At 41.2% G+C, this 27,935-nt stretch overlaps 1 protein-coding gene across 4 annotated transcripts; it reads left to right on the top strand.

Annotated features, from left to right (window-relative positions):
- Positions 1 to 194: 194 nt before the first annotated feature.
- Positions 195 to 27,861, top strand: LOC119739209 (deleted in malignant brain tumors 1 protein-like). 4 transcript variants are annotated; one of them, XM_038214057.1, is made up of 12 exons: positions 195 to 359; positions 4,654 to 4,983; positions 5,873 to 6,184; positions 7,309 to 7,638; positions 9,906 to 10,214; positions 12,419 to 12,727; positions 14,557 to 14,880; positions 20,732 to 21,052; positions 22,567 to 22,746; positions 24,997 to 25,155; positions 25,549 to 25,673; positions 27,292 to 27,860. In XM_038214057.1, exons 2-12 carry the CDS (start codon positions 4,890 to 4,892, stop codon positions 27,658 to 27,660), a joined length of 2,832 nt encoding a protein of 943 aa, XP_038069985.1. In that variant the 5' UTR covers positions 195 to 359; positions 4,654 to 4,889; the 3' UTR covers positions 27,661 to 27,860. The 4 variants fall into 4 exon arrangements, with proteins under 4 accessions (XP_038069985.1, XP_038069984.1, XP_038069983.1 ...); XM_038214056.1 differs by lacking the exon at positions 195 to 359 and adding an exon at positions 366 to 740 and having other exon boundaries at positions 27,316 to 27,860; XM_038214055.1 differs by lacking the exon at positions 195 to 359 and adding an exon at positions 366 to 740.
- Positions 27,862 to 27,935: the final 74 nt, after the last annotated feature.

The following is a 27,935-nucleotide window of genomic DNA, read 5'->3' as shown; positions in this document are numbered from 1 at the left end:
TTTTAAGCCAAAAAAAGATGAGATTTTTTTTTTTGCATGTAACGGCTAGGGCGAAGTGGGGATGGGGCGAAGTGGGGATGGGGCGAAGTGGGGATGGGGCGAAGTGGGAATGGGGCGAAGTGGGAATGGGGCGAAGTGGGAATGGGGCGAAGTGGGAATGGGGCGAAGTGGGGATGGGGCGAAGTGGTTAGGGGGAGTTCGTACTGCAAATGTTTTTAACGAAAGCGTGGATCTGCGGTTAATTTTCGGTAAACACGTCGCCCGCGGATGTATGTATTTGCCTTTTCTAAACCCAGCGTATGCATAATTCTGGACACAAGGAATATGCATGTAACCGAAATTTCAGCTTCCATCATCAGGTAAAAATATGAACAAACTGTTTTAGATTTTTTTCCGCTAGGCCTACATGGTCGGAGTAGAATTTAATTATACCCTGGACGTGAGTCGTATGCAATGAAGACGTCGTCCGGCGTCCAATGGTCCAACCTGGGCTATAACTTATAAGCCTGATTTCAAGGCGTATGATGTGACAGAACGAATTGGGAAAATCCCTACGTTTCTCATCATCAGACTCTCTTCTGTGACGTCGTCACGAAATAACAAACATCGAATGAACGGAAATTTGTAAACTACATCGTCCATGTTCATAAACATGGCAACGTTACAGGAATGGACGAGGTTGAGTTTGGCTCTGACGACTATCTTCCTTTTGCTGAACACTGATGGCGCAAATGGACAGGGTAAGTGGGCGTGGCAATATATGTCGGAAAAGGAGGATATTTTATGGGGCCTTACAAAATTTAAGAATAGGCTTAACCAAGAAATGCTTGTGATTGTGAACTGATAATAAATTCAAGTTTCGGAGTAGGCCTAATTACAGAATACCCCGCCACTCGGAAATACACCCCTAAAATCTCTGGCTATAAAATTTTAAAATGGGGTTGGAATCACTGGAAAAGAAACAATTCAAGTCCATATTTGCCAGCTACGCGGATATTTCATTAGTTACAAAACGTTTATACCGTTGATTTTTTTTTATTTGAATATTCAGCTGTTGTCAAAGTTCAGGCCATTTTTTGAGTGCAATGAAAAAACTGTCAAGTGCAATTTGGAAACTGTTCACAAGTTTATAGCCTACTTGCGCGCGCAAGTTTTATACTTGTGACGCGCATGTTACAAATTGCGTACAGGCGATTGCAAATTGACACCCATGTGTAAATTTGGCCGGACAGGTTGCAAACTCTTCATTCTTGGCACATGGTTGTTTTTCTCAAGAAACCTGGCTTCCACTACGGAATATAACTAAAAATACTTTAAATATTTAGTATCTTGCCCTCTCCCAAATATTTTTGTATATTGTTACTAACGATACAAATTATGCTTTATTTACCGTGAATATTTTTAATATTTGGGTCATCCGATTTTCACAAAGTGAAAAGGCGCGGCCAAAGATGTTGATTTTCTTGGAGATGATAATTTATTTATTTATTTTTTATTTTTTATTTTTTTAAAGATGATCAACCTTAATACAAACTAGTCATCAGGTAAATCTCGGGCGATTCACAATGCAGTGCGCCACCAAGAGTTTGCCATGGAAAGTTCATTTTTCCCAGTGCATTGTGGGAGATGGTCGACAAATTCGCAGCGCGGGACTTTTGAAATTGTTAGTTTTTCCGGCCAGAAAGTTCGTATAAAGCGTATGATTCGAGTATCTGTTTGCCCTTTTCTATTCGTTCTTTCAATATGGAGTTTTTTTTGTAAGGCGGCAGAACGCTTTGCCCCAATCTATAACAAATAAGCTCAAGTTTTCTACTGACGCTCGTTCAAATGGGCCATGTTTTGTCGACCGTGACCTTGAAAAATGAACTCTCCGTGGCAAACTCTTGGTGGCGCGCACTGCGTTGTGAATCGCCCGAAATTAGGGGGTGGGCTGGCCTCTGGATTGGTCCTGTCAGTGTGAAATGTGATGTACACAAAAGCATTTCGCTCGGCGCATAAATTTCCGTCCGAATTCATAAGCTAAAAGACGTATGGTAGTATTATTTGATAAGAATTACACAAAGGTCTATTCGTCTCAAAGACACTAGTTGAACAAAGTAAATTCAGTACTTCATGTTTATCTACACACTGTACAACAGAAAAGAGCTTGAACCCTAAGGTTGCAGACCAGTAAATAAACTTCCATAGATCCCAATGGTAAATGCTCCCATTTCAGAAATTCGGGAAAAATACTCACAACTCTCCAAGGTGTTTGAGACACACATCAAATTAAAGCTTATTTCACCATCTTTCATTTTCTTTTCAATTTTCAGGGGGTCAACTGATGACTTTTAGGAGAAATTTCTATCCGAAGATGATCACCCCTGAAAATAGTCCTGAAGCCCATCGCCGTTTTGAAAAACGATGCCTACACTCCATTGCAAAAAAGAGCGCTTTAAGGGCCCATAAATTTCATCCAAATTGAACGGAACTACAAGCTCACAGTCCTGTGCACAGCTTCCACCCATATTTTTTACAAACCCTCAAGTTCATGGCCCACAGCATGCTCAAATACTGAAGATTTTGAGGGCATGCAAATCGTGATTTGGCTGGCGTAGGCAATTTCGGACCCATTTACTGGTCTGCAACCCTAACGATCCCCAACCAGCCAAACTCCATCACCAGGGTTTGTTGGGATCTGTTACTTGTTAGGATGAGTACTGCACTAGTAAACTGACTGTGCTTTATCGTTACGTGGGATAGGCATACCACAAATAAACAGAGTCCAACTGTTTGTGTGCACAGATTACCATGGTGATGGGATAGTGTCCTAGTAAATCACCATAGGGAGTAATAGTGTTAAAAGAATTGAAACCAAAGATTCGAAGGAAATATGGCACACTTCCCAAATTGTCAGACACACCAATTCATGACGTGACGCACATGAAGACCATGACTTGAGAAACATGATGCACTCTTGATGCACCATGCCGGGGGGGGGGGGGGGGGGGGTCTCCAGATGAACACATGTACACGATATCAAAAAAAGGGTGTCGCACACCTGTACCTGTGCACACTGAGAGTGGGTACACCTTGAGGGCTTTTCACACCATACTCCATGTTGGACCGCGGTTCAACACGGAGATTTCGGGAACCCCTTTCTGCAAGAATGAACCTATCGCGGTAGAATCGCGTCAACGCAGCTTGTGAAATATTGTCGAATTAAGTGATACAAAAATGGACGCGGAATGCGCAAAATCTGAGACAAACAAAACTAAACTAATAACATACAGAATTCCATAGGGTTGTCTAAGGGGCGTGGCTAACTCGCAAACAGCGATAGGTCAATTCGGCTTGAAATCCAATTAACCCAGGGGTAGATAATCCTAAATCATCAGCCGACCCGGTTTACGACTCATTGTAAGTGTGAACGGTACGCTATGCTTTCAGTGGTCTGGTGTTGATTCCAACACGAGTAGGTGAGACGGTTGGGTGAAAAGGGAGTTACCGAATCTGAGATCTGCAATATTTTGTCATGCAACCGAAAGGCAGATTGAAAAAGAGGTACCGGTAGACAGTCAGAACAGCACACGTTGCCTGCCCGTGTTGTGTATGGGACCCAGTTGGTTTATATATGGCGGACCCGTGTGGATTTCAACACGGACAGGCCAGACGATATAGTGTGACAAAAAGACTGCAGTGTTTCCCAATTCCTATAAAAAGAAATGTCTTGCATATATTTACCACAAGGGCACACTAATTATGCACACAAATCCAAAATGCTTTGTTTGGCACGTACTCATGTTTCAAACCCCCTAAAAATGAGTTACGAGTCACGACTTTTAATTCATGCATGTTGACCCTATTACATGTACAAATATGACATAATGCACAATAGAAGTCAATAGGTTCGTGTGCGATCAATGTCTTTCACCCAAAGCGTCTACAGGATGAATCTTAATAATTATTACACGAGCCGAAGGCGAGGGTAATTATCAGCATCCAGACTCCAACCGGTCTTAAACATAGTGTTTAGTACCGGCCAAGCACATATTTATTCCCATTCATAAAAACCTTTTTAGTCCAAAAATCAAACATTTTCGGTCACAAAGTCAAAACAAGTCAAAAATTACATATTTCCTATGATTTTGTTCAACAGTTTTACTTCATGTTTTTCGAAACACCCCTCTAGCTATATTATAGTATGGCCCTGTTGCGAATAGTCGTAAAAACTCCTTATATGAGATTTGGCATGCGTGTCACGCGTACTGCGCGATGTGGTGTGGAATGTAGCTGTGTGCCGGTGTGGTGTGAATTTAGGACTATGAAATACTGACTTACTGGTAGTATTGCGCATGCCTTCGTGAGGACAGTGAACGTTTAACCAATAAAACGGTAAAAGGCACCGGATTTCATAGAAGCGCAAATTTCATTTGACACCGGAATGTTTAAGATCAGCCAGCCGGTCTTTATCAACCATTTTAAACCGACCATGTGACGGGCTCTCGACCAATAGGAAAGGGTAAACTGTCTTAGTGTATGAATTAGCATTAAGGATTTTAAACCGAAAAGGCCCCCAATGTCATACAGTTGCCTAGGTCATACTGTTCCGATTGTTCCTCATTTTTAAAATGAATTAACGTTTTATTTGATTGTTTTGTGTTTAAATTCTAGTGGAATACTCCATACGTCTCGTTGGCGGTAGTAGCTATCTGGAGGGCCGAGTGGAGGTGTACGTGGACGGATCGTGGGGAACAGTTTGCGATGACAACTGGGATCTGTCAGACGCCACAGTGGTGTGTCGACAGCTGGGCTACGGAAATGCCCTCTACGCTCGTTCAGCGGCGTACTTTGGACGAGGCAGCGGACCCATCAAGTACGACGAGGTGAATTGTCTTGGTGATGAAAGCATGCTACACCTTTGTCCGTTGTTGACCATCGACGATTGCGGACACTATGAAGACGCTGGTGTGGTCTGCTCAGCACCCAGCCCCACTCTGTCATGTAAATTTCAAATTTTTTTTTATTTTTTTTTTTAAGGGGTTGGGGGGGGGGGGGGGTTGGGAAGATAAGACTATTCTTGTTGTTTTTGTCCTTTCTTTGCAAAAAATGTTCTTGAAGAGTTACATTGTTAAAAAAAACTTTATTGGGATTTTTTTTACAGACCCGCAAGGAGATTGAGTATCTAACTTGATTGTTCACATGCGATACTTCCGTTTTAATAGTTTTGTTCAAAGTGTATTGTACACAATATAATTTGACTTGTTTCAATATATTGAATTTGAAAAAAGACTTAACACGTATACTGTATACCATGATTGCAGCTCAATGCAGAATTCAATGTTTGCAAGATGGTATATAAGCTTGGCAAGTGCTAAAGTCGAGGCCGAGGTCGAGTAAACATTTCATGTAGTGTCTTCGTTTTGAAGTAGCTCACTTAAAAATTACTCATTGTTTCTCCATGACAGTTTAGAGTAGTGTTGTAGTACTCGTAGACATGCTTGAGTACATTTCTTTAGGCCATGCCCAGTCGCCCACTGTGTACGTGGGCAACAGCATACATGTATGCGCCTCCGCAATGCCACACTGCACAGTCCTGTCACACACATCATACAGTCATGTTTTACTATACTCTCCAGGACAATGCTTTGTGTTTCCCTTTTTCCCATGTTTGTTGGACATGAATGAGGGCTATATCTGAACAAATTGGAGAAGGGGTGTGGGGGGGGGGGGGGGTGGGGGTGGTATTATTGGGACGTTAAAACTACTGCTAACAGAGAGACAGTTCTTTATTCCTGAATCCACCAAAATCTATGAAAATCAGAAATTGCTATTTTCAAAGGTGAGAGGTGAGTGTGTTTTTTTTTTAACAACTTTTCTTCTCCAATTCCAGCCAATTCCAGTATTATACGTCTTGTCGGCAGCGCTGACACTTTTCAAGGTAGAGTGGAGGTTTACGTAGACGGCGCTTGGGGAACAGTCTGTGACGACGAATGGGACATCAACGATGCAAGTGTAGTGTGCCGTCAGCTGGGCTACACCGGTGCCATCTCAGCGCCCGGCTCGGCATCTTTTGGCGCCGGATCAGTCCCGATAGCTTTAGACAACGTACGTTGTACAGGACGGGAGAGTCGGTTGCAGGACTGCGAGTCAGCAAGCACTAACGATTGCAACCACAACAAAGATGCCGGGGTCGTCTGTGCAAGTTAGTACTGAGAATGACGAGTAGTTGAACACTTATATTAGTGGGGGGGGGGGGCCAATGTACTTCCGTTGGCATGTCATGTTAATTTATGGCAACCATTATAAATGTAATCTTATGAGTCCTGAGAACAAGAAAATTGATGTTGCCATTTTTTCCATTGACCTTTAGTGACCTTGACCTGAGGTCAATGTATTCAAGTTTCGGAGTAGGCCTAATTACAGAATACCCCGCCACTCGGAAATACACCCCTAAAATCTCTGGCTACAGTATGGGGTTGGAATCACTGGAAAAGAAACAATTCCAGTCCATTTGCCAGCTACGCGGATATTTCATTAGTTACACAAAATGTTTATACCGTTGATTTTTTTTATTTGAATATTCAGCTGTTGTCAAAGTTCAGGCCATTTTTTGAGTGCAATAAAAAAACTGTCGAGTGCAATTTGGAAACTGTTCGCAAGTTTATAGCCTACTGCACGCGCAAGTTTTATACTTGTGACGCGCATGTTACAAATTGCGTAAAGGCAATTGCAAATTGACACCCATGTGCAAATTTGGCCGGACGGGTTGCAAACTCTTCATTCTTGTCACATGGTTGTTTTTCTCAAGAAACCTGGCTTCCACTTCGGAATATAACTAAAAATACTTTAATAATTAAATATTTAGTATCTTGCACTCTCCCAAATATTTTTGTATGATTGTTAATAACGATACAAATTACGCTTTATTTCCCTGTGAATATTATTTGGGTGGTCCGGTGCGGCGTGAATTTAGGACAATGAAATACTGACTCACTGGTAGTATTGCGCATGCCTTCGTGAGGACAGTGAACGTTTAACCAATAAAATGGTAAAAGGCACCGGATTTCATAGAAGCGCAAATTTCATTTGACACCGGAATGTTTAAGACCAGCCATCCGGTCTTTATCAACCATTTTAAACCGGCCATGTGACGGGCTCTCGACCAATAGGAAAGGGTAAACTGTCTTAGTGTATGAATTAGCGTTATGGATTTTAAACCGAAAAGGCCCCCAATGTCATACAGTTGCCTGGGTCATACTGTTCCGATTGTTCCTCATTTTTAAAATGAATTAACCTTTTTTTTATTGTTTTGTGTTTAAATTCTAGTGGAATACTCCATACGTCTCGTTGGCGGTAGTAACTATCTGGAGGGCCGAGTGGAGGTGTACTTGGACGGATCGTGGGGAACAGTTTGCGATGACTTATGGGATCTGTCAGATGCCACAGTGGTGTGTCGACAGCTGGGCTACGGAAATGCCCTCTACGCTCGTTTATCGGCGTCCTTTGGACAAGGCAGCGGACCCATCAAGTTCGACGATGTCAATTGTCAGGGTGATGAAAGCATGTTACACCTTTGTCAGTTCTCGAGCACCAACAATTGCAGACACCATGAAGACGCTGGTGTGGTCTGCTCAGCACCCAGCCCCACTCTGTCATGTAAATTTCAAATTTCTTTTTTACTTTTTTATGCCCCGCGGCGAAGCCGAAGGGGCATACTGTTTCCGCCTTGTCCTTCCGTGGGTGGGTGTGTGTGTGTGTGTGTCCGGACAAATCTTGTCAGCGCGATAACTTGAGAAATACTTAACATATGAACTTCAAATTTGGTTTGTGTATTGTTCTTGGTAATCCTAAGAACCCTTTTGCATTTGGGGCCGAAAGGTCAAGGGTCAAGGTCACAGTGACTAAAACAAAAGAAATTTTGTCAGCGCGATAACTTGAGAAATACTTTACATATGAACTTCAAATTTGGTTTGTGGATTATCCTTGGCAATCCTAAGAAGCCTATTGCATTTGGGGCCAAAAGGTCAAGGGTCAAGGTCACAGTGGCTAAAACAAAAGAAATTTTGTCAGCGCGATAACTTGAGAAATACTTTACATGTGAACTTCAAATTTGGTTTGTGGATCGTTCTTGGTAATCCAAATAGGCCTTTCGCATTGGGGTCGAAAGGTCAAGGGTCAAGGTCACAGTGGCTAAAACAATAAAAATCTTGTATTTATTCTGAGATCATAGGGATTGGGGATTAATTCATATAAAACCTACAGAAGACACTAATGCTGTAAATGAACATTCCATGTGACCAAGGTACGTGTAAGTTGATGTTAAAAGAGTGGTGTTATGTCATGGGAACAGTCACGGTTGCGGGGCATTTGTGTTTGTAAACACACCTGACTTGTTTTTTAATGGGTTGGGGTGGGGTGGGAAGATAAGACTATTCTTGTTGTTTTTGTCCTTTCTTTGCAAAAAATGTTGTTGAAGAGTTACATTGTTAAAAAAAACTTTCTTGTGATTTTGTTTACAGACCCGCAGGGAGATTGAGTATCTGACCTGATTGTTCACATGCGATACTTACGTTTTAATAGTTTTGTTCAAAGTGTATTGTACACAATATAATTTGACTTGTTTCACTATATCGAAGTGAAAAAAGACTTAACACATATACTGTATACCATGATTGCAGCTCAATGCAGAATTCAATGTTTGCAAGATGGTATATAAGCTCGGCAAGTGTTAAAGGAAAATACAACATTTGCAAACATCAAAAAATAAAACTACCAAATCATTTTGAAATACCTTGCTGGACTGTTAGTGAATGACAGTGTAAAGCATCCTGTAAAATCATGGCACCTGGTATACTGTCATTTTCAAGAAAAGTGGTATTTTTGTATCAATTTCCAACGCTGATCGGCCGATCAGCGTTGGAAAAAACTGGCTTTTTTTCAAATACTGGCCCCAGTTGACCATCGCACTTGTTTGCAATCGATTACACACCTATGAACGGGTACAAGCCAGCTAGACTGGTTCCCTGACCTTACAATTCCCCAATATTTGTAAACTGCTCTGTTTCTTCTTAAATGGAATCAGGGAACCAGACTACAGGAAAATGATTGTTTTTCTGGGTTTTTATAGCATTTTCGAACCCAAAACCTCAAAAAAGTCAGTGTAACTATATTTGCTATATATTTCCAACCCCCCAATTCCATCCATTTCTGAAAATTACAGCAAAAGCAAATGATGTAGGCCCCTATATTCCCTTTAAGTCGAGGTCGAGTAAACATTTCATGTAGTGTCTTCGTTTTGAAGTAGCTCACTTAAAAATTACTCATTGTTTCTCCATGACAGTTTAGAGTAGTGTTGTAGTACTCGTAGACGTAATTGAGTACATTTCTTTAGGCCACGCCCAGCCGCCCACTGTGTACGTGGGCAACAGCATACATGTATGCGCCTCTGCAATGCCACACTGCACAGTCCTGCCACACACATCATACACAAGCGCTCTCATACAGTCATGTTTTACTATACTCTCCAGGACAATGCTTTGTGTTTCCCTTTTTCCCTGTAATAACACTCTCGTATAGACTAAGCACATAACCATACAATAGAGGACCATTTTCAACAAAAGACCCAACACCGAGGACTGAAAGGATCTGTTGTTCTCCCTTTGTGTGTCGGTCCTCGGGGGTTATGTAGAACACATACATTACAAGCATGTTTGTTGGACATGAATGAGGGCTATATCTGAACAAATTGGAGAAGGGGTGTGGGGGGGGGGGGTGGTATTATTGGGACGTTAAAACTACTGCTAACAGAGAGACAGTTCTTTATTCCTGAATCCACCAAAATCTATGAAAATCAGAATTTGCCATTTTCAAAGGTGAGAGGTGAGTGTGTTTTTTTTTAAACAACTTTTCTTCTCCAATTCCAGCCAATTCCAGTATACGTCTTGTCGGCAGCGGTGACCCTTTTCGAGGTCGAGTGGAGGTTTACGTAGACGGCGCTTGGGGAACAGTCTGTGATGACGAATGGGACATCAACGATGCAAGTGTAGTGTGCCGTCAGCTGGGCTACACCGGTGCCATCTCAGCGCCCGGCTCGGCATCTTTTGGCGCCGGATCAGTCCCGATAGCTTTAGACAACGTACGTTGTACAGGACGGGAGAGTCGGTTGCAGGACTGCGAGTCAGCAAGCACTAACAACTGCAACCACAACAAAGATGCCGGGGTCGTCTGTGCAAGTTAGTACTGAGAATGATGATAACTTGCATGAGCGCTGAGCGAGGACTATTCACTGTTGCCGCACTTTTTATCAATCTTTGCCCGATGCAAAACTTTCTCTTCGTGAACACATCTACAATGTGAAACATATAACGAACGATGTAATATTTTTACGTATGCCAAGGGAACCCGTTTTTCGATTTTAATCGGAAAACCGACTTTTTGACTTTTCCAACAAAGTATCATATTTCTTTTTTGATTTGTCTCACAAAATTTGATTTTCTAACGATTTTTCCACAATACGTGATTTTATTTAAATTATCATTTCGAAGAAAAGTCGATACAATAGTGGATGAAAACGGCACGTAATAATTATCATGAGTGTAGATTTAATCTCTTTCACCAGTTGTAAATGGAGGGTTTCTACCCAGCTGCCCTCTAGCACATGGCCGGCCGGGTATGGTTAGCCGGCCACATGAACGATCTAATGGATAAAATCTAACATGTATGTGTTGTGCCATTTTCGGAGGTTAGTTGTACAAAATGCATTGGTTTAAAAGTCACAATAATTACCTTGAGGAGGGAGCATAAATGATACATTTCACTGGCAGTTGTTGGAAGAAAAAGACAATTATGCCTGATTTTTCCCACGTACGTTAATGGAGTTTGGTTGTATCATGCACATGATTGAATCACATTAGTTGGGTGGGAAGAAGGGGGTATCGTGCACCCTCGGAAATCAACTTCTAATCAACGTCTCTAGATAAAAAAAAAAAATGCGTAGAAAACGATTTGCTGCGTTAAAAAATTCAAAAAATGTCCCACGTATTGTTCTTATGCAAATTAGTGCTGCTAATACCGGAAAATCATGTTTTTGGCATAACTCGGCCAATATAGCACATAACTACACAAGTAAAGTGTCTAAAGCCATGTTTTGAGGGTCGGGTATCATCAGAAGACCATTCACGTAGTAACTATGTGTGTCCTTGGCAGGTAAATATGTACATTCTAAAGTGCCGATTTATCAGAAATTTGATTTTTGGCCAATATCTCGGCCAATATTGCAGCTAATGTTGACAGATGGGTTTCTGATAAGCAGTAATGATCAAAGTTGATCTTAAGCCATTATTTTCAAAATAAACTGTAATATTGGCTGAAATTGAATAAAATATTGGCTGAATATCACATTTCTGATAAACAGGCACTTTAGAATTTACATATTTTCATGCCAAGGACACACATAGTTACTTCGTGAATGGTCTTCTAATGATACCTGACTCTCAAAGCATGAGTTTAGACACCTTACTTGTGTAAATGTGCAATATTGGCCGAGATATGGGCTAAAAATCAAATTTCTGATAAATCGGCACTTTAGAATGTACATATTTACCTGCCTGGGACACACACATACATTTAATGTAGTTACTTCGTGAATGGATTTCTAATGATACTTGACCCTCAAAACATGGGTTTAGACACCTTACTTGTGTAGTTATGTGCTATATTGGCCGAGATATGCCAAAAACATGATTTTCCGTTATTAGCGGCACTAATTTGCATATTCCTATGCCACAGACACAGGTGGTCACTTCCAGAACAGTTTAATTATGATCCCTGACCTTGAAAACATGGGTTTAGACACATAATTTCTTCAGTTATCTGTAATATTGGCTGAGATATAGTGACAAATAGATTTTTCGCTAATGGCGGCACTAGTTTGCATAAGAACAATACGTGGGACATTTTTGAATTTTTTAACATAGCAAATCGTTTTCTACGCATTTTTTTTTTCTGATCTAAAGACGTTGATTAGAAGTTGATTTCCGAGGGTGCACGATGACCCCTTCTTCCCACTAAACTAAATGAAAAGTAAATTTTTTATGAAAACACTGAACATTTTTCTCATTGTAAAATTTACAGGAGGCGATGTCCAGTGTATTTTTTACGAACAAAAGAAAATGCTTGATTTGCACCATAAACAAACGTGTGTGTACATGTGTATTAACTGCAGTGCAGCCCAGATTTCTAACACATATTTTTTGTTCTATTTTCAAATATTTTTCTCAAATGCCAGTTTCATCTCTGTATAAAGCACACAAGAGTTTAAGATTCTACTGTCTTTTATTTGAAAGTTTTCCAAACGCTGCTGATTCCGTCTCATCTCTTAAGCTTCCTCTTTTATTACCGTCACTGCCTTCTTTCCCTTCTGTCATTCCCGAAACAGGCACTATCTTAATTCGTCTAGTCGGCGGTACCAGCATTCGCGAGGGCCGAGTGGAGGTGTTGCTCAACGGCGATTGGGGAACCGTCTGTGACGACGGATGGGGCCTGACCGATGCCAAAGTGGTGTGTCGTCAGCTAGGCTTCGCTGGTGCGTTATCGGCTCATTCATTGGCGCATTTTGGCCAGGGAACGGTCCCGATAGCCATGGATGATGTACAGTGCACAGGAAGTGAGAGCAGGCTGACGGACTGTTCCTTCCAGACAAGTCACAACTGCGACCATCATGAGGATGCTGGGGTCATCTGTATAGGTAAGACTAAAAGTTCTTGTGCCGGGCCGTCAAAGCCTGACAGACGTACTGTTTTTGCTTTGTCCTTCTGCGTGTGTGTTTGTGCGCAGTGTTGTAGTAGAGAAATCCCAAGTACCGAGTACTGCCAAGTACTTAGGTTACCGAGTATGTGTGCGAGTACGAGTACTTGTACTTCCGAGTACAAGAACAGGTCTCTGAGTACGAGTACTTTTACTTCCAAGTACGAGTACTTGCATTCCAAGTACGGGTATAAGAACATTTCTAAAAACGGCCATGCAGCAAATGGTTCATTGGGCCTAATTTGACCAGGCCCAGTGAGATTGATATATACAACCCACTCATCGCTAGCTGTTAAACGTGTTTGTCCAATCTTACACGGAGAAAAATCAGGAAACTTTGATTTCTCTGCAAGCCAATTGTAATCAATTGCAAAGAAAATGTGGACTACCTAAAAATGATAAATTAAGAACAGTATTTGCCAAAAAAAAAGAGTTCTTTCCAACGCTGGTCGGCTGACCAGCGTTGGAATTGATACAAAAATACAAGTTGAAAATGCTTTAAGCTGACATTCACAAACAGTCTGGTAAGGCATTTCATGATCATTTGGTAGGTTTGTTTTTGGATGTTTGCAAATGTTGTATATTCCCTCAAACAATGCCTCACACATGAACTAGAGAGGCTAGCTTTTACTATAGACCCCCCCCCCCCCAAAAAAAACCCCACTAATTACTATACATCATATATATTCATGAGCAAGAGCTGCATTTTTACTGGTCTATTTATGATTACATTTTTTAAAATTCTTCTTCATCATCTTCTATCCCAAATCCCATAGACTTTGTACACGTTTTGTCTCGTGGGCACTTTGGGCATAAAACAAAGTCGTATGACATTGAAACTTAACATAGTCAAAAATGACATAGCAAAGGTCTTTGGTAAAGATAGATGCAGTAATGACGTCATCATGGAACATGTGACATCATCTTAAAGATGCATACTTTAAGCCTTTATATCTCAGTATATCTCGGTTAGTCCGATTGGGTTGAAACTGGGTATGTAGGTAGATTGAGGCGTGTTATAGATGAAAATCAAGGTGACGTCATCGTGTGATTTTATATAGATTTTTGAACTTTTGAAGACTTTTGCCATATCTCATGAACGCAATAAGCTGAATTCAAAATTCTTTTTGCATTACATTTGTTAGGCAATAGGTATATGAAAATAGGATGAAAATGAAGGTGACGTCATCACGTCGTCATGAAACTTGGTGGGTAGTTAGAAAATAATACAAGTACACAAAAGCTGAAATGACGTCACGATGACGTTATCGGTTAATTTTTTATGATTTTTTTTAAAATATGTACAATTTTATTCGCTTTTTTTCACACTTTGAGTCATCCGATTGGCTTCAAACTTGGTACAGATCAAAACCACAATAGTCATCCATACCTGTGGTGCTTTACTAGCATCAACATTTTCTTATTCACCCTAACTCTCCAGGGTATTTGGGCTAGAAACCCTGCCAAATGCAGCAACATGCAACACTAAGTGACGAGCCTGCCCGGTGTAGCAAGATCCATCAGGCCAAAAGTCTCAAGGCCAAACTGCCTCAGAGTCTGTGGTCCCTGAACACAGCAGGATACAACTGTGGCATTGTTGAATGGGACTAGCTCTCAGAAGCGGCCGTTTATGCACTGGTGTTGGTAGCTGAATGCATCAAAATGCACCCGACTTTTCCACCCGATGCACTGTGTTGTGCGTGGCAGGCTTAGGAATATGTTTATGCAACTGATGGTTTATTCAACTTTTTTGCTCTTGTTTTTTTTCAGAGGCTGGGTTCGCCATACGTCTTGTCGGTGGCAGCAGTGAAACCCAGGGCCGAGTGGAGGTTTATTTAAATGGGATTTGGGGAACCATCTGTGATGACGGCTGGGGTTTAGATGACGCGAGGGTGGTATGTCGCCAGCTGGGATACAGCAATGCCATTAGAGCTGTCAGCTCGGCACGCTTTGGCCAGGGCAGTGGAGACATTTTTTTCAATGACGTGGCGTGCACTGGATCGGAGACAAGCTTACTGGATTGTGTGAAGTCAACTGTAAATAACTGTGGACATGGTGAGGATGCGGGTGTCATCTGTGGTACATCCGGGTCAGGTAGGTCAATCTGTTATTACCTATAGTTGAATAATTTGGTTTTTGTCTCTTCCCTGTATTCCTCAGGCAGGATTCGAACCTACAACCTCCAGCTTTCTGCTACAGATGTCTTAGACTTGGTTGACAGGTTTCCATTCCATTTTTAGATCGGAAGTTTAAAGCTCAATAGGGATGAGGGGTTCGAACACTTTAGAGCAATTTTGGACACTGTCATGCGCGAACCCTGTGCTCAGTTTGGCGCGACAGAATAACCTCACAACAGGCCGTTAACCAACCCTTAAGGAAGAGCAAATTCAGCAACAAGCAGAAAATTAATTGAAGTTAACCAAAACACTTATTTATTGAAAACAAAATTCAAACTGAAGAATCAGTGAACCAAGAGCATGCTCAATAAATGCACAATTGGGGAAATTGTTCAATTAAATGAAAATCACTAATGGTGTTGACTTGGAATGCAAAATTAAAAGAAAATCAATTCAAAATTTAATCAAAGAAAGTAACTTAAAGTTTAAATATATACAAATTAATCAGCAAAAAAAAAAAGAAGCATAAGGGAATGAAGCATAAGCCGTGTCCGCACTCGACTTTTTTTTTGGGAAGGTTTTACCGAGATGATGGTAAAATGAGAAATGGTCAAATGTGACCACTGTCCGCACTTGGACTTTCGACACGGGAAACTTTACCCAGACCGCGTGGGAGAAATTAACCGAGCTGTCACTGTGTCAGTATTATGACTCACCGTACGCAGAAAACAAAATGCCGATCACATTTTCAGCCGCCGATACGCACAGTAATATTACACACGCCATTTGCATGCACAACATAATCGTTAACACGATATTATTTCATCTTGACACGGTTAAATCTTGACGAAAAGGCCTATAAATCTGACGCATTTGTGATGCACGTCGTCGAAGCCATGCCGCTGTACGATGTTCCGTGCGGCAGCAGTGCCATCAGTATTCCTTGGTTCCCATCGCATGCTAACAGAATTAAAGCTATGATGTAGGACCGGAACCAGTGACTACGGTCCACGTACGGTCCCGGACCATGATGCGCCGTGCATGACAACAGTAGCGTAACAGGACAAATTTGGATCGTAGAAAATACCTAACAAACATCGGTGGAGAAAGAGAATTTTCTGCAAATTAATTCTCACAATGTGATCTCTCTTTCTGTGTATGTATTTCTCCGTTGAAATATATTTGTAACGAGATTTTACCGCTTGGACTTGATGATACACCGCAGCGGTTTCTGAACATTTTCGGCCACTGCACGTGCAGGTTCGTGCGGTCTATGTATGCTTAAAAGGGCGCTCGGGTCGGATGTACGCTTTCCTGAGCCGCTTTTACTGACTCGCACTGTCCGCACTGGATTATCGTGTCGGGAAAAGTGACCTGGTCAGTTTTCCTGGGCACCCGGTCAATTTTCCTGGGCAGCAGTTGGCCAGTAAAAGTAACTCAGGAAAAGTAACTGAGAGGAAAACGTCCTAAGCTGTCCGCACTGGACTTAAAATGGGAAAAGTACCCAAAGTCTCGGTCAGTTTGACCAAAAAAATCCAGTGCGGACAGGGCTTTAGTCAATATCAAAACAAATACCAGAATCACATCAAATAAATCTAAATCAATGCATGCACTCAGCAAAGCAAATGAACATTCATGCTAGCTTCAAAAGTGTAAGCGAAGGAAATCAATGCATGCAAATAGTAATGCAAATAAAAATACCTGTAAGCTTCAATAGCACAATTAAACAAATTTAACTTTATAAAATACAAGCTTCAAATCAAATTGAATAAATTAAATTTTGCAAATGAGATGCAGCCAAATAAACCAATAAAGAAACCAACCCAGATGCAAAAACAATTTCAAGAATTAAATTCAAGAATTACATACCCACTCCTCCAGCATGGAATGAAATGAAATTTCACAGATGACGGGGCCTGCAGATTTAAATAACAATTGTCTTGAACAAGACATCAAATAATCTCAACAGTTCAATATTTCACTGTTCATATAACTGAATAGGCCTCGGTATCCTACCGGCTGCAGGCAATTATGGTTGCAGACCAGTAAATCGGTCCGAAATTGCCTACGCCGGCCAAATCACGATTTGCATGCCCTCAAAATCTTCAGTATTTGAGGATGCTGTGGGCCATGAACTTGAGGGTTTGTAAAACATATGGGTGGAAGCCGTGCACAAGACTGGGAGCTTGTACCGTAATTTCCTGCGGATAAGGCGCGCGGCGGATAAGGCGCAGGTCCCTAAAATCACCCAAAAAAAATTCAAACGCCAACAGATAAGGCACACCGCCGCATAAGACGCATGTTTGACCGCACACAGAAGAACACCAGGCGTCACCCGGTGTCGGTACATCGCCACAAAGGGGCCATTGTGTTGCCTTAGAACGATCACACTATTCGGAGGATGAATTAAACCGTAACCACATTGGCTGGTCACCTGTAGAGCCATGAAGAAAAGACCAATGTAAATTGATACCGACTTTCATCCATTCAGCCAACACACGCTGTGCATGCTTGCTTGCGGTTTCCGATCCTGGCCTTCCTTGGCCTTTTGTTAATGCAGTGCGACCCAATCAGCGGCCAGAAACGATGGTCCACGCGCTGTCTGAAGATATTGCAACACGCGCACTGGATCAGATTCGTAGACTTGCCCAGTCCCTCCGAGCCAGATGTTGCGCCCTCTACCGGTGACTAATACAAAAACTAGCGTTGCCTATATGTATATACCATACGAAAATAATCCCGTCACACCGGGGGAGACGTAACAAAAATGTTTTATTATATTTTTTAAAACTTGATGTAATGTTTTTTGTATTTAAAGTTCTTTTCCTTTATTTCAAACCTATAATTTGTTAATCACGTTCATAAGATATTTGTTTAATACATCGCTTTTTATTATCCTAAATATAAAAATTTCTTAAAACAAAACTCCTATTACCATATTTAAAATAAAAATCCTGACCTACTATTACTGTATAATAAGATAATACAAATTCCCATAATACTTTTTAAAACAAACGTCTAAAAAGAGGCAATTAATAAATGAACGATCTGAACGTTTAATGAAACAAACGAAAGTGCAACAAATAAACATTAGTACTTCATATTATCCTAAGTCTAAAGCAGACTTCAAAGATATCCTGTACAATAAACACCCTCAACGTTCACACAATAGAACTTGAGTGAATGCGATTTCCAAACGTTTAAGTAATTCTGATTGCAGCATTTTCGGAATGAAAAAACGGCCACAAAGAAAAACGTTTGTATGACGGCATTGTTGGAACGAAAGCACGATCACTAAGGGGGATCAACACATTGCGGCATTGTTGGAATGAAAGCACGATCATGGGGGATCAACACATCGCGGCATTGTTGGAATGAAAATACGGTCACAATGTCTGGAGAGTTGAGCCTTGGTTGACCGTATTATTGATTGCGGCATTGAATGAATTCTTCACACAAAGACCGTCACTTTGAACTCAAGCGACACCAGATAAGGCGCACCTGTAGATAAGGCGCAGCGATGTTTTTATGGTCTAGAAAGTCAGATAAGACGCGTCTTATCCGCAGGAAATTACGGTAGTTCCGTTCAATTTGGATGAAATTGGAGCCCTTAAAGCGCTCTATTTTGCAATGGAGTGTAGGCATCGTTTTTCAAAATGGCGATGGGCTTCAGGACTATTTTCAGGGGTGATCATCTTCGGATGGAAATTTCTCCTAAAAGTCATCAGTTGACCCCCGGAAAATTGAAAAGAAAATGAAAGATGATGAAATAAGCTTTAATTTGATGTGTGTCTCGAACACCTTGGAGAGTTGTGAGTATTTTTCCCGAATTTCTGAAGTGGGAGCATTTACCATTGGGGTCTATGGAAGTTTATTTACTGGTTTGCTACCTATATGGAGTTAGACCCAAATCACCAACCTCGGGCTGAATCACAATGAGTAGGTTAGACTGGTCCTGTGGGGTGTGGATTTTTCAAATTGTTGGCCTTGACCCGATGACCCGGAGGGGAATTTGAGTCCTCAACGCCGTTTACCTCAAGTGGTTGACGCTCTGTCGTCATCCCACGAATACCCGTCTGGCATCGAAAGCAAGCCTAAAGAACTAACAAAATGCGGTGTATATTTGGTGCCATGCTTTGTGAACCAACGTAAAGGGAATGTACATCATTGGCTTTTGCTGTAATTGTCAGAAATGAACTATTTGAGGGGTTAGTATAATAGATCAAATATTGTTACACTGACATGTTTGAAGTTTTGTGTTCGAAAATGCTGGAAAAAAAAACAAGAAAAACCAAAAATGTTCAAGAAGTCTGGTTCCCTGACTCCACTAAAGATGAAATGGATCAATATTTATAGATGCTGGAAAATTGTAAGGTAAGGGAACCAGTCTAGCTGGTCTGCACTCGTTCATGAACATGTAACCAATAGCAAACAAAATTTGGACTGAAACAAAATGGTAAATTTGGAGCAGTAGTTGAAAAATAGTTAGTTTTTTCCATTAACGGTGGTCGGCCGACCACCGTTGGAAATTTATACAAAAATACCACTTTTCTTGAAAATGACTTCACACTAGGTGCCATAATTTTACAGGATGCTTTAGACTGTCATTTACCAACATCCTAGTAAGGTATTTCGTAAAAATTTGGTAGTTTTGTTTTTCGATGTTTTCAAATGTTGTATATTCCCTTTAATGTGGTGTACTTTTGGTGTATGTACATTATGACTAAGATTTTGGGGTGTATGTTTGGTGTAGTCACATCATTGGCATAAAGCTGGTGCACAATTGGTGTACACCACATGTGCACCACAACTAAAGAGGACCCCAATTGGGTGAGAGTAGCGGGCAGTAGTCCCTTGCTTTGCGGGCCACTGTGTACTTGTGCACACGTACCTCAAAATTTAAGGGACCCGCCTGTCGGGTTGGCCCAAAAGCCATCTGTGAGAATTCCAAAATTAAATTTATAAGCCTGGTATCAATATAAACATACATGGTTACACATCAAAATATCAAGGTTGTATTTTCTGCTACAAGTGTGTCACAAGCATGAGTAAATTTCCAGTGATCTTGGGTTGCATTATATGACAAATTTTACTACACTTTTAAAACAAAATTTAGTCCAAACTACAGAATTTTCCAGCATACTTACGGTCAGCAACTAATAGGCAAAGTTTCCTCACAATCCTCTCAACATATCATGAAGAGGGATATTTTCTGGGCGATGGGTAAGCTAAGTCTTACGCAAATACACCCGTATGCATGATGAGCTGTTGACGCTGCAAAGCGGAGATCAAATCTGCCACATTTCGCGCGCTTCTCCCCTGACATGCAGTGCACGCATAAACTACAACAGAACACATTCCTTTCATGCAATCCAGTCAGTGCGAACCTTTCATTAACACAATCACACACACACATGCGGAGACATGTACAAAGGTCAACTCACACTCAGAAATACTGACCATGGCTTACTAGACTTGACTAAGTCTCTCCTATAAAAAAAATAAGTATCTGACAGACACAAACTATAGTTAACTATATTTCGACTAACTGCACTCGAACAAAGGATGGTTGGAGTACCTTTATCGACTATTTGAAACTGGAGCCCGGGGCATGGTTTCATCGCTGGTTACCAATAGCCGGGCGGAGCCAGGACTTTTGACCATCGTTTGACTAGAGGCATTCATGCGTTGCCATTGGTGTGCAGGCGTAAGTTCTGTCACAAATCAACCACCAGTCGACTGATGGTCCTCGCCGAACTTCATCTTCTTAGGTGGATGTTTTTCTGTCTTAATTTATCGACACAAATTCAATTCCTGTATGATTACAGATACGTCAACAATCCGACTGGCTGACGGTTACAGCGCGCTGGACGGCCGTGTGGAGGTGTACATCGGGGGTTTGTGGGGCACCGTCTGCGACGATGACTGGGATCTCGCAGACGCCACTGTGGTTTGTCGCCAGCTTGGCTACGGAGACGCACTGACAGCTCCAGGGGAAGCATTCTATGGCCCTGGAACCGGATCGATAGTCTTTGACGAAGTGAATTGTCGGGGAACCGAACTAACTATACAGGATTGCGCATATTCTACTATTGACAACTGCCAACACGGTGAAGACGCGAGTGTTTCTTGTAGCAGTTCTTTTGCAGGTAACTAATGCTCTCCTCAGTCCCTCTGTTTTTCCTCCTGGGCAGTTTTGTCAATGCCTTTCTCCTACAAACAAATCCACCTGCCATCCCCAAAAGAAGGCTTAAGGCCGAAAAAAAAAAGTCTCCGGTTTCTGGTATGGAGCTTGCCCCAAAAGTGGTGCGGCGACGCGGCTTTTTTTTTTTTTTACCTGTTTTTTTTTGGGGGGGGGGGGGGCTTCAAATGTCGGCTGATGACTGCATATGGTGCCCGACTAAACTTAGTGCAAATATATGGGAGTCCAGAGAGGCCACATAAAGCTTATTCTCGATCATAACCCCATCTAAAAACACGTTAAAATTGTGCAGCAGCAGAATTCCAGTCAAACCAGTGAGTTTGGCGGTTTTGAGACATCATCTTTTATTGAAAAAAAACTTTTTCATTTTGCCGACGCGCATGGCTATGGCGACGCGCGCGCATACCAGAAACCGGAGACTTTTTTTTTTTGGCCTAAAAGTATAGTCCATCATTTGTAGTTTGTGCATTTTGTTCGTTTAAAGCAACGAAAGTGCTCAAAATCTTAAGAAGGGTACTGAACAACTAACCTGATGAAGTTTCAGCTCAGCTTCAGCTGTATATTCCGAGAAAAACAGCATTCTAGGATCTCGATTTCAAATCAAAAGTTGCTGAATCATGTTTTGAATTAGGCCTGAATTCAGCGTCCGATACACGTTCTCACTGAGCCGATTGCAGCTACGCGATGTCGCGCACTGATCCGACGAATTATAGCAACCGCGTACGCGTGTGCGTCGTGCCAATGCTTGCGCACGCTTTGCCGAATAACAAAACAAACAACTAATTTAAATTTCCTACGGTGCTTCTTCAGAAGCACCGTTGAAAATGCTTTTTTTGTTGATTTCTTCAAAATGACAGCTTGCCATAAAGAATAATTTCACAGGGAGTTTAGTCCCCTTACTATCTTTCAACCAAGTATTTTTTCAATGACTAATTACGTCACTCACTTTTTGGATAGCTGCAAATGATGGACTCTGGCTTTAACTCACCGGAAAATCTTCTTCAACAGTTGTAGACATAAGAAATAGACGGGACTTTTTTTTTTTTGCCTGCTCCCTTGAGGCGCTAGTGAGGGTCACGATGCTTATACATACACTTGTTCATATGCAAAAACGCTGATTTGAATATGCAAAAATGCTCATTAATATGTAAAAACATGTAGCGTCCTAATGTAAGCATTTTGCCCACAGTGGCAGTGTCCCTCAACTTCATGTGTCTGTCTTTTTTCTTCACTGTCAGGGGTGCGGGGGGAGGGGGGGGGGGTTTACTTGTGCAAAACTCTGATTATCATCTTAAAATTTTCCAAACACACATCATTAAAAATAGCTGTGTTTTTTTTAAGTTGCTAAGAAATCGCTATCATATAAAAATTGACCAAAATTGGGTGATGAGTTAGAAATGCAGTGGTCGTGTTCATCACAAGTGTGATGTTCAATGTGGTTCTTGTCATTTGTTTCACCAGCCTATGAGTTTGGTAAAGTGCGTCTGGTCGAGGGTAATTCGAAGTACGACGGATACGTGGAGATCTATTACAAGCAACAATGGGGCACCATCTGCAATGACCAATGGGACAAGACAGATGCAGACGTGGTTTGCAAGGAGCTGGGACACGAGTTTGCCATCTCCACATCTGACGCCTCAGGTATTTACAAATTTTGAAATTGTCCATATTTCAAGGTATAGTCCATCATTTGTAATTTGTGCATTTTGTGTGTTTGAAGCAACAAACGTGCTCAAAGTCTAAAGAAAGGTGCTGAACAACTAACCTGATGAACTTTCAGCTCAGCTTCAGCTGTATATTTCGAGAAAAGCAACATTCTAGGATCTCGATTTCAAATCAGAAGTTGCTGAATCATATTCTGAATTGGGCCTGAATTCAGCGTCCACGTTCTCACTGAGGCGATTGCAGCAGATAATTATTGTTGAAAAACATACTTGGTTGAAGGACAGTAAGGGAACTGATCCAACGAATTATAGCAACTGCACGTGCGTGTGTGTCTTATCAACGCCGTGCACTTTGCCGTTTAAAAAAATGAACTACTCATCTTTAGACACATTGTTGGAAAGGCCTTCTTTCGTTGATTTCTTCAAAATGACAGCATGCCAGAAAGAATAATTTCTCAGGGAGTTTGATCCCCTTACTGTCATTCAACCAAGTATGGTTTTCAACAATAATTACGTCAGTTACTTTTTGGATAGCTGCAAATAATGGACCGTAACTTTAAATTAGAAGCCATTTTTTGACATAAAACTGCTTCCCTAAGGCCAAAAAAAAAAAGTCTCCGGTTTCTGGTATGCGCGCGCGTCGCCGTAGCCATGCGCGTTGGCAAAATGACAAAGTTTTTTTTTCAATACAAGATGATGTCTCAAAACCGCCAAACTCACTGGTTTGACTGGAATCCTGCTGCTGCACAATTTTAACGTGTTTTTAGATGGGGTTAGGATCGAGAATAAGCTTTATGTGGCCTCTCTGGACTCCCATATATTTGCACTAAGTTTAGTCGGGCACCATTTGCAGTCATCAGCCGACATTTGAAGCCAAAAAAAAAAAAAAACCAGGTAAAAAAAAAAAAAAAAAAGCCGCGTCGCCGCACCACTTTTGGGGCAAGCTCCATACCAGAAACCGGAGACTTTTTTTTTTGGCCTAAAGACATGATGTGAGCGCATTTTTGTAACCCTATTGGCCAAAGAAGAAGGAATGCAGACGCCACTTCTTTGGTTGCGTTCAAAGTCTATAGAGAGTCAAGTGCATATTTCAAAGTATTTCCTAACAAATTGAAAATGTTTCTCAGTCCCAGATTCATGGCTTTTTAATATTTTTGTAATGTCTGACCTTCATTGAGATGATATATGTGACCGGCTCCACAAAAAAGGGTATTATGTCGCAAAAAAGTGAAATTGAGTTGTATACATGGTTGGAAAGCCCACAATGTAAGCTTTCATTTGGTATATAACAGAGCTCCATAGCCCCTCCCGTTCTGGAGATATGATGTATTTGCATAATCCTTGGAGTTCAAATTACACAACTGAGAAAACAGGCTTTGAAATAGCTGGCTTTGTTGTAGAACAACAGAACGATGTACACAAAATGGTTGTTTTTTTTCCGCTTTGTTCATCAAAATCAAGATTTCTGTGAATAAAACCTGAAACTGTAGGTATTAAAGGACTCATTCATGATAAAAAATGAAAATCACATTTCAACAAACTGTTCACCCTCTCAATGTCGAATGGGCCATTACACAATAATGCCCAGCGCGACTTAAGGCCCCCAAAAAAATAATAATCGGTTCTCTGGTCAGACCGAAGTTCCGGAATTGATGCATTGACGCGATTGGTTTTTTTTTTTTTTTTTTTTTCAAGCTTCAATTGTACAGACAAGGTGGGTACTATTTTGTTTTTTTGTGTCCTCATTAAATACATTGGTGTCCTCCATCATTTGCCTTGGTGCCCTTATCATTTGCCTTGGTGCAATTTCCCCATTCCTTGGTGCTCCTTGGTACAAAAATTTGAGGAGGTGCAGCAATAGAGGGCGCTGTTGTAGCTTCCGTGTTAATTTGAAGAAAAAAAAGTTGACGCGCATGATTAAAATCGACGCGCGTGCTGACCAGAAACCGACTATTTTTTTTTTTGGCTTAATACCTTTTTTTGTGGAGCCGGTCACAAAATTATGATGAGAAAAAAGGGGCGTCAACATTCTTTTCCGCTAAGGAGCCCGGAGCGCGTGACGTGTGTACACAGACTTTTAGCTTTTACGTCTTGCAAGGTTTAGGTTAATGATGTAAATTGTGGGTAGCAAGTTGTTTCTTTTGAAAATAAAAAGATATTAGGTGTTGAATAATGACGAATACTTGAACATATATCGTACAGCCTTTTGTTTCATTGCTTGGTTTAGAGTACGATACCGGAAGGAGTAGTACCAAACCCATCTGGCTTGATGATGTTTTCTGTGGAGGAAGCGAAACCAGACTAGTCTATTGCAACCATGGCCAGTGGGATAGTAACTACTGTTCTCATGGTGAAGACGTGTGGGTGAAATGCAACGGTGCTCCAGGTAAGTACAGAGCTGCATATCTGGGTACAAACACCCACAAAAATCCTGTTCACTAAAGCAGTTTAGTACCTTTACTTACAATTTTGATTTTTCGCCTCCAGTGCCTTGCTAGAACAAAAGTATTATCTTGCAGACCTTTATGGACAATCTGGACAGCAACTTCCGGGATTTAAATATTGGGTTTGGTTTCTTTAACGAGTAGCCGGTTTGTTTTTCGATTGGGTATCCGATTCCTGTTCTACCCGCAAATGCGCACCCCTAACCCGAGGTTACTCCATGAAGTTAGTGCATTATACTGATATCTATGAAATCATGCAATATGTCACATGATCAGTTTCAACCAATGAAATGTCACCATCTGATAACCACCGTATACCAACCATTCCACTGCAGGACTGGTCTCCGGAACGACAATTGGGCTTGTCTGTGGGTTAGTCGGCAGCTGTATTCTGTTGTGTGTCTGTTGCATACTGTGCTGTTGCAAGTCGAAAAAAGGCCCCGCCAACTCAACAACGGCAGTAAGTTTGGCCCCGTTCACTTCATTTGCACGTTGCTAGATAATGGGCCTTATGCACGAGGCGGCCATATTGAATTGAAAGTGAGGTAACATCTTCATTTTTGGAACTAACAAAAAGAAATGAAAGCAAGTAAATTGCTAATTAAATCAAGTTTGCTTCAACTTATAATTAAATTTGGTAATTAAAACATTCCCTAATGTTTTAAGCCAGATTTAAAAAAAAAGACAGTAAAATAAGGCTGCATAAATAGTCTGGTGCCATCCCATTCAACAGTTAACAATTTATAAAATACATTCAGGGAACTTGAGACAAATGGCCAACTTGTGCATAAGGCCCATGGTGACTGCATTGAAAACATTCTACTAAAAAAAATCATTAATGTATCATTCATAAATACCTAAGACAGTACTTGACTCATTCCTATTGGTGGAGAGCCCGTCACTTGGGTGGTTTTTAAACGGTTGATGAAACGCAAACTGTTTTTAAAACCATATTTTCCCCTGGAGTCTCATGAATTTGGACTCCTACGAAATCTGGTCCCTTTTACCATTGTATTGGTTGAACATTCACAATCTTTAGGCATACGCAATACTACCAAGAGTTCAAAATGCACACTACACCGGCACCGCTATGTTCTGCGCCACATCACACAGCACGCACTACACACGCATCAATCTCCATATAAGGAGATCTTTAGAACTGCTCCTGAGAGGCACATACCATAACCATAGCTGTAGAGGGGTGTTTCACAAAATATGAAATGAAATAGTTGAACAAAATCATTGGAAATTTATAATTCTTGACTTGTTTTGACTTTTGACTGAAAGGTATTTGGATAGAAATATGGCCGGTATTATTAACAATAATGTTGAAAACTGGCTAGGGGCCAATAATGGCCTGAAAGCACATATTTATTCCCTTATTGAATTCATCTAATTTTTCTCAATTGAAAACAAAACATAACTGGCACAAATAAATCTGTTTGATGTCGTTGGTGCATTCTGAGAATGGATAACAATGAAACCAGGCAATTTGTGTACAAACCTATGGGGTAGTGAACCAGTTAAAACTTTCATTTGATTCGTCCCAACTATATTTTATCCTGAATTTTAAAAGGGATCATCTTTTCACACATTGTTGCATACTTGTTGCAATATATATTTTTTTGTCAAGTCATTTTTGGGAAAGCTTGTTGGAATGAAAGTTTCAGGATTTCCTCGTTTAGAAAAACATTACAACTTGAAGTTTGACCCTGAAACGGGAAAAGTTAGTATTGGCCAATCAGAATCGGGATTTCAAGCTCTCTCATCCAACTCCAACCAATCACATTCATTCCTCTGTGCCTGCTCACCGAAAATGTTATGACAATTTCTTCTTCTTTTTTTTCTCCAAAGTTTTAAATTTCATCTTGTATTCAAATTACATTTCAATTTCATTGCATTGAAATATTAACTCAGGTGATCAGGTACTTTTTGTAAAAAATACCTAAGGAAACAAAATAATGTAAAGTTTGACCGATTCACTGCCCTGATAGGTTTGTGAGTATATTGCACTGCTTGTTTGTCATTCATACCCAAAACGCAATGCGATTGTCAAAAGTGTTTATTGTTTGTGACAGGCTCCGTCGACTACCTATTCCCAGGTACCAACCGGCGGAAGTGATCCTGGAGCTCCTCCTGTGGTCCACTACCATCCTCCTCAGCAGTATATTCATCAACCCTCACAGCCAATGCAGCCGTCTGCCCACCAGTTGTCAGATGCCGAGGCCCCGCCCCCTACCTACGAGTTGGTCATCTCTCAGCCCACAAAATTCCCACTGGTAACCGGCGCCGTGTTCGAGATCCCACAGCAGCCGTCTGATCCAGCCTATCCACCAGCGCCATTGCCGCCTGGTCAGAACCCCCCATCTGCACCCAACCCAGCTGTACCCCAGCCCCAGGTAATATCCAATCCAATGTACTTGGATGCTGATGACGTAATCACTTAATGGTTCAGGGAGTTTCGTAACTGGAAAGGATTTGACATCAGTTCCAGATGACTGACGAGTCATCGTAAGCCAATCGTAAGCCAATCACAAGTCAATCATAAGCCAGTCACAAGTGAATCACAAGTCAATCACAAGTCAGTAACAAGCTAATCACAGGTCAATCACTGATCAATCAATCATTGGTCAATCACAAGTCAATATAAGTCAATCATAAATCAATATAAGTCAATCATAAGTCAATCACAAGTCTATCACAAGTCTATCACAAGTCAATC

This window comes from Patiria miniata, unplaced genomic scaffold (genome assembly GCF_015706575.1).
Source record: "Patiria miniata isolate m_02_andy unplaced genomic scaffold, ASM1570657v1 HiC_scaffold_30, whole genome shotgun sequence".
Taxonomy (NCBI): domain Eukaryota; kingdom Metazoa; phylum Echinodermata; class Asteroidea; order Valvatida; family Asterinidae; genus Patiria; species Patiria miniata.
This window is presented reverse-complemented; position numbering and strand designations above follow the sequence as displayed.

Bases quoted from the DNA above. Each gene is read 5' to 3' on its own strand.
- LOC119739209 (XM_038214055.1), top strand. From the start codon at position 641: ATGTTCATAAACATGGCAACGTTACAGGAATGGACGAGGTTGAGTTTG. The intron at 4,984-5,872 runs GTAAATTTCAAA...CTCCAATTCCAG, and splicing joins ACCCAGCCCCACTCTGTCAT to CCAATTCCAGTATTATACGT. The intron at 10,215-12,418 runs GTTAGTACTGAG...TTCCCGAAACAG, and splicing joins TGCCGGGGTCGTCTGTGCAA to GCACTATCTTAATTCGTCTA.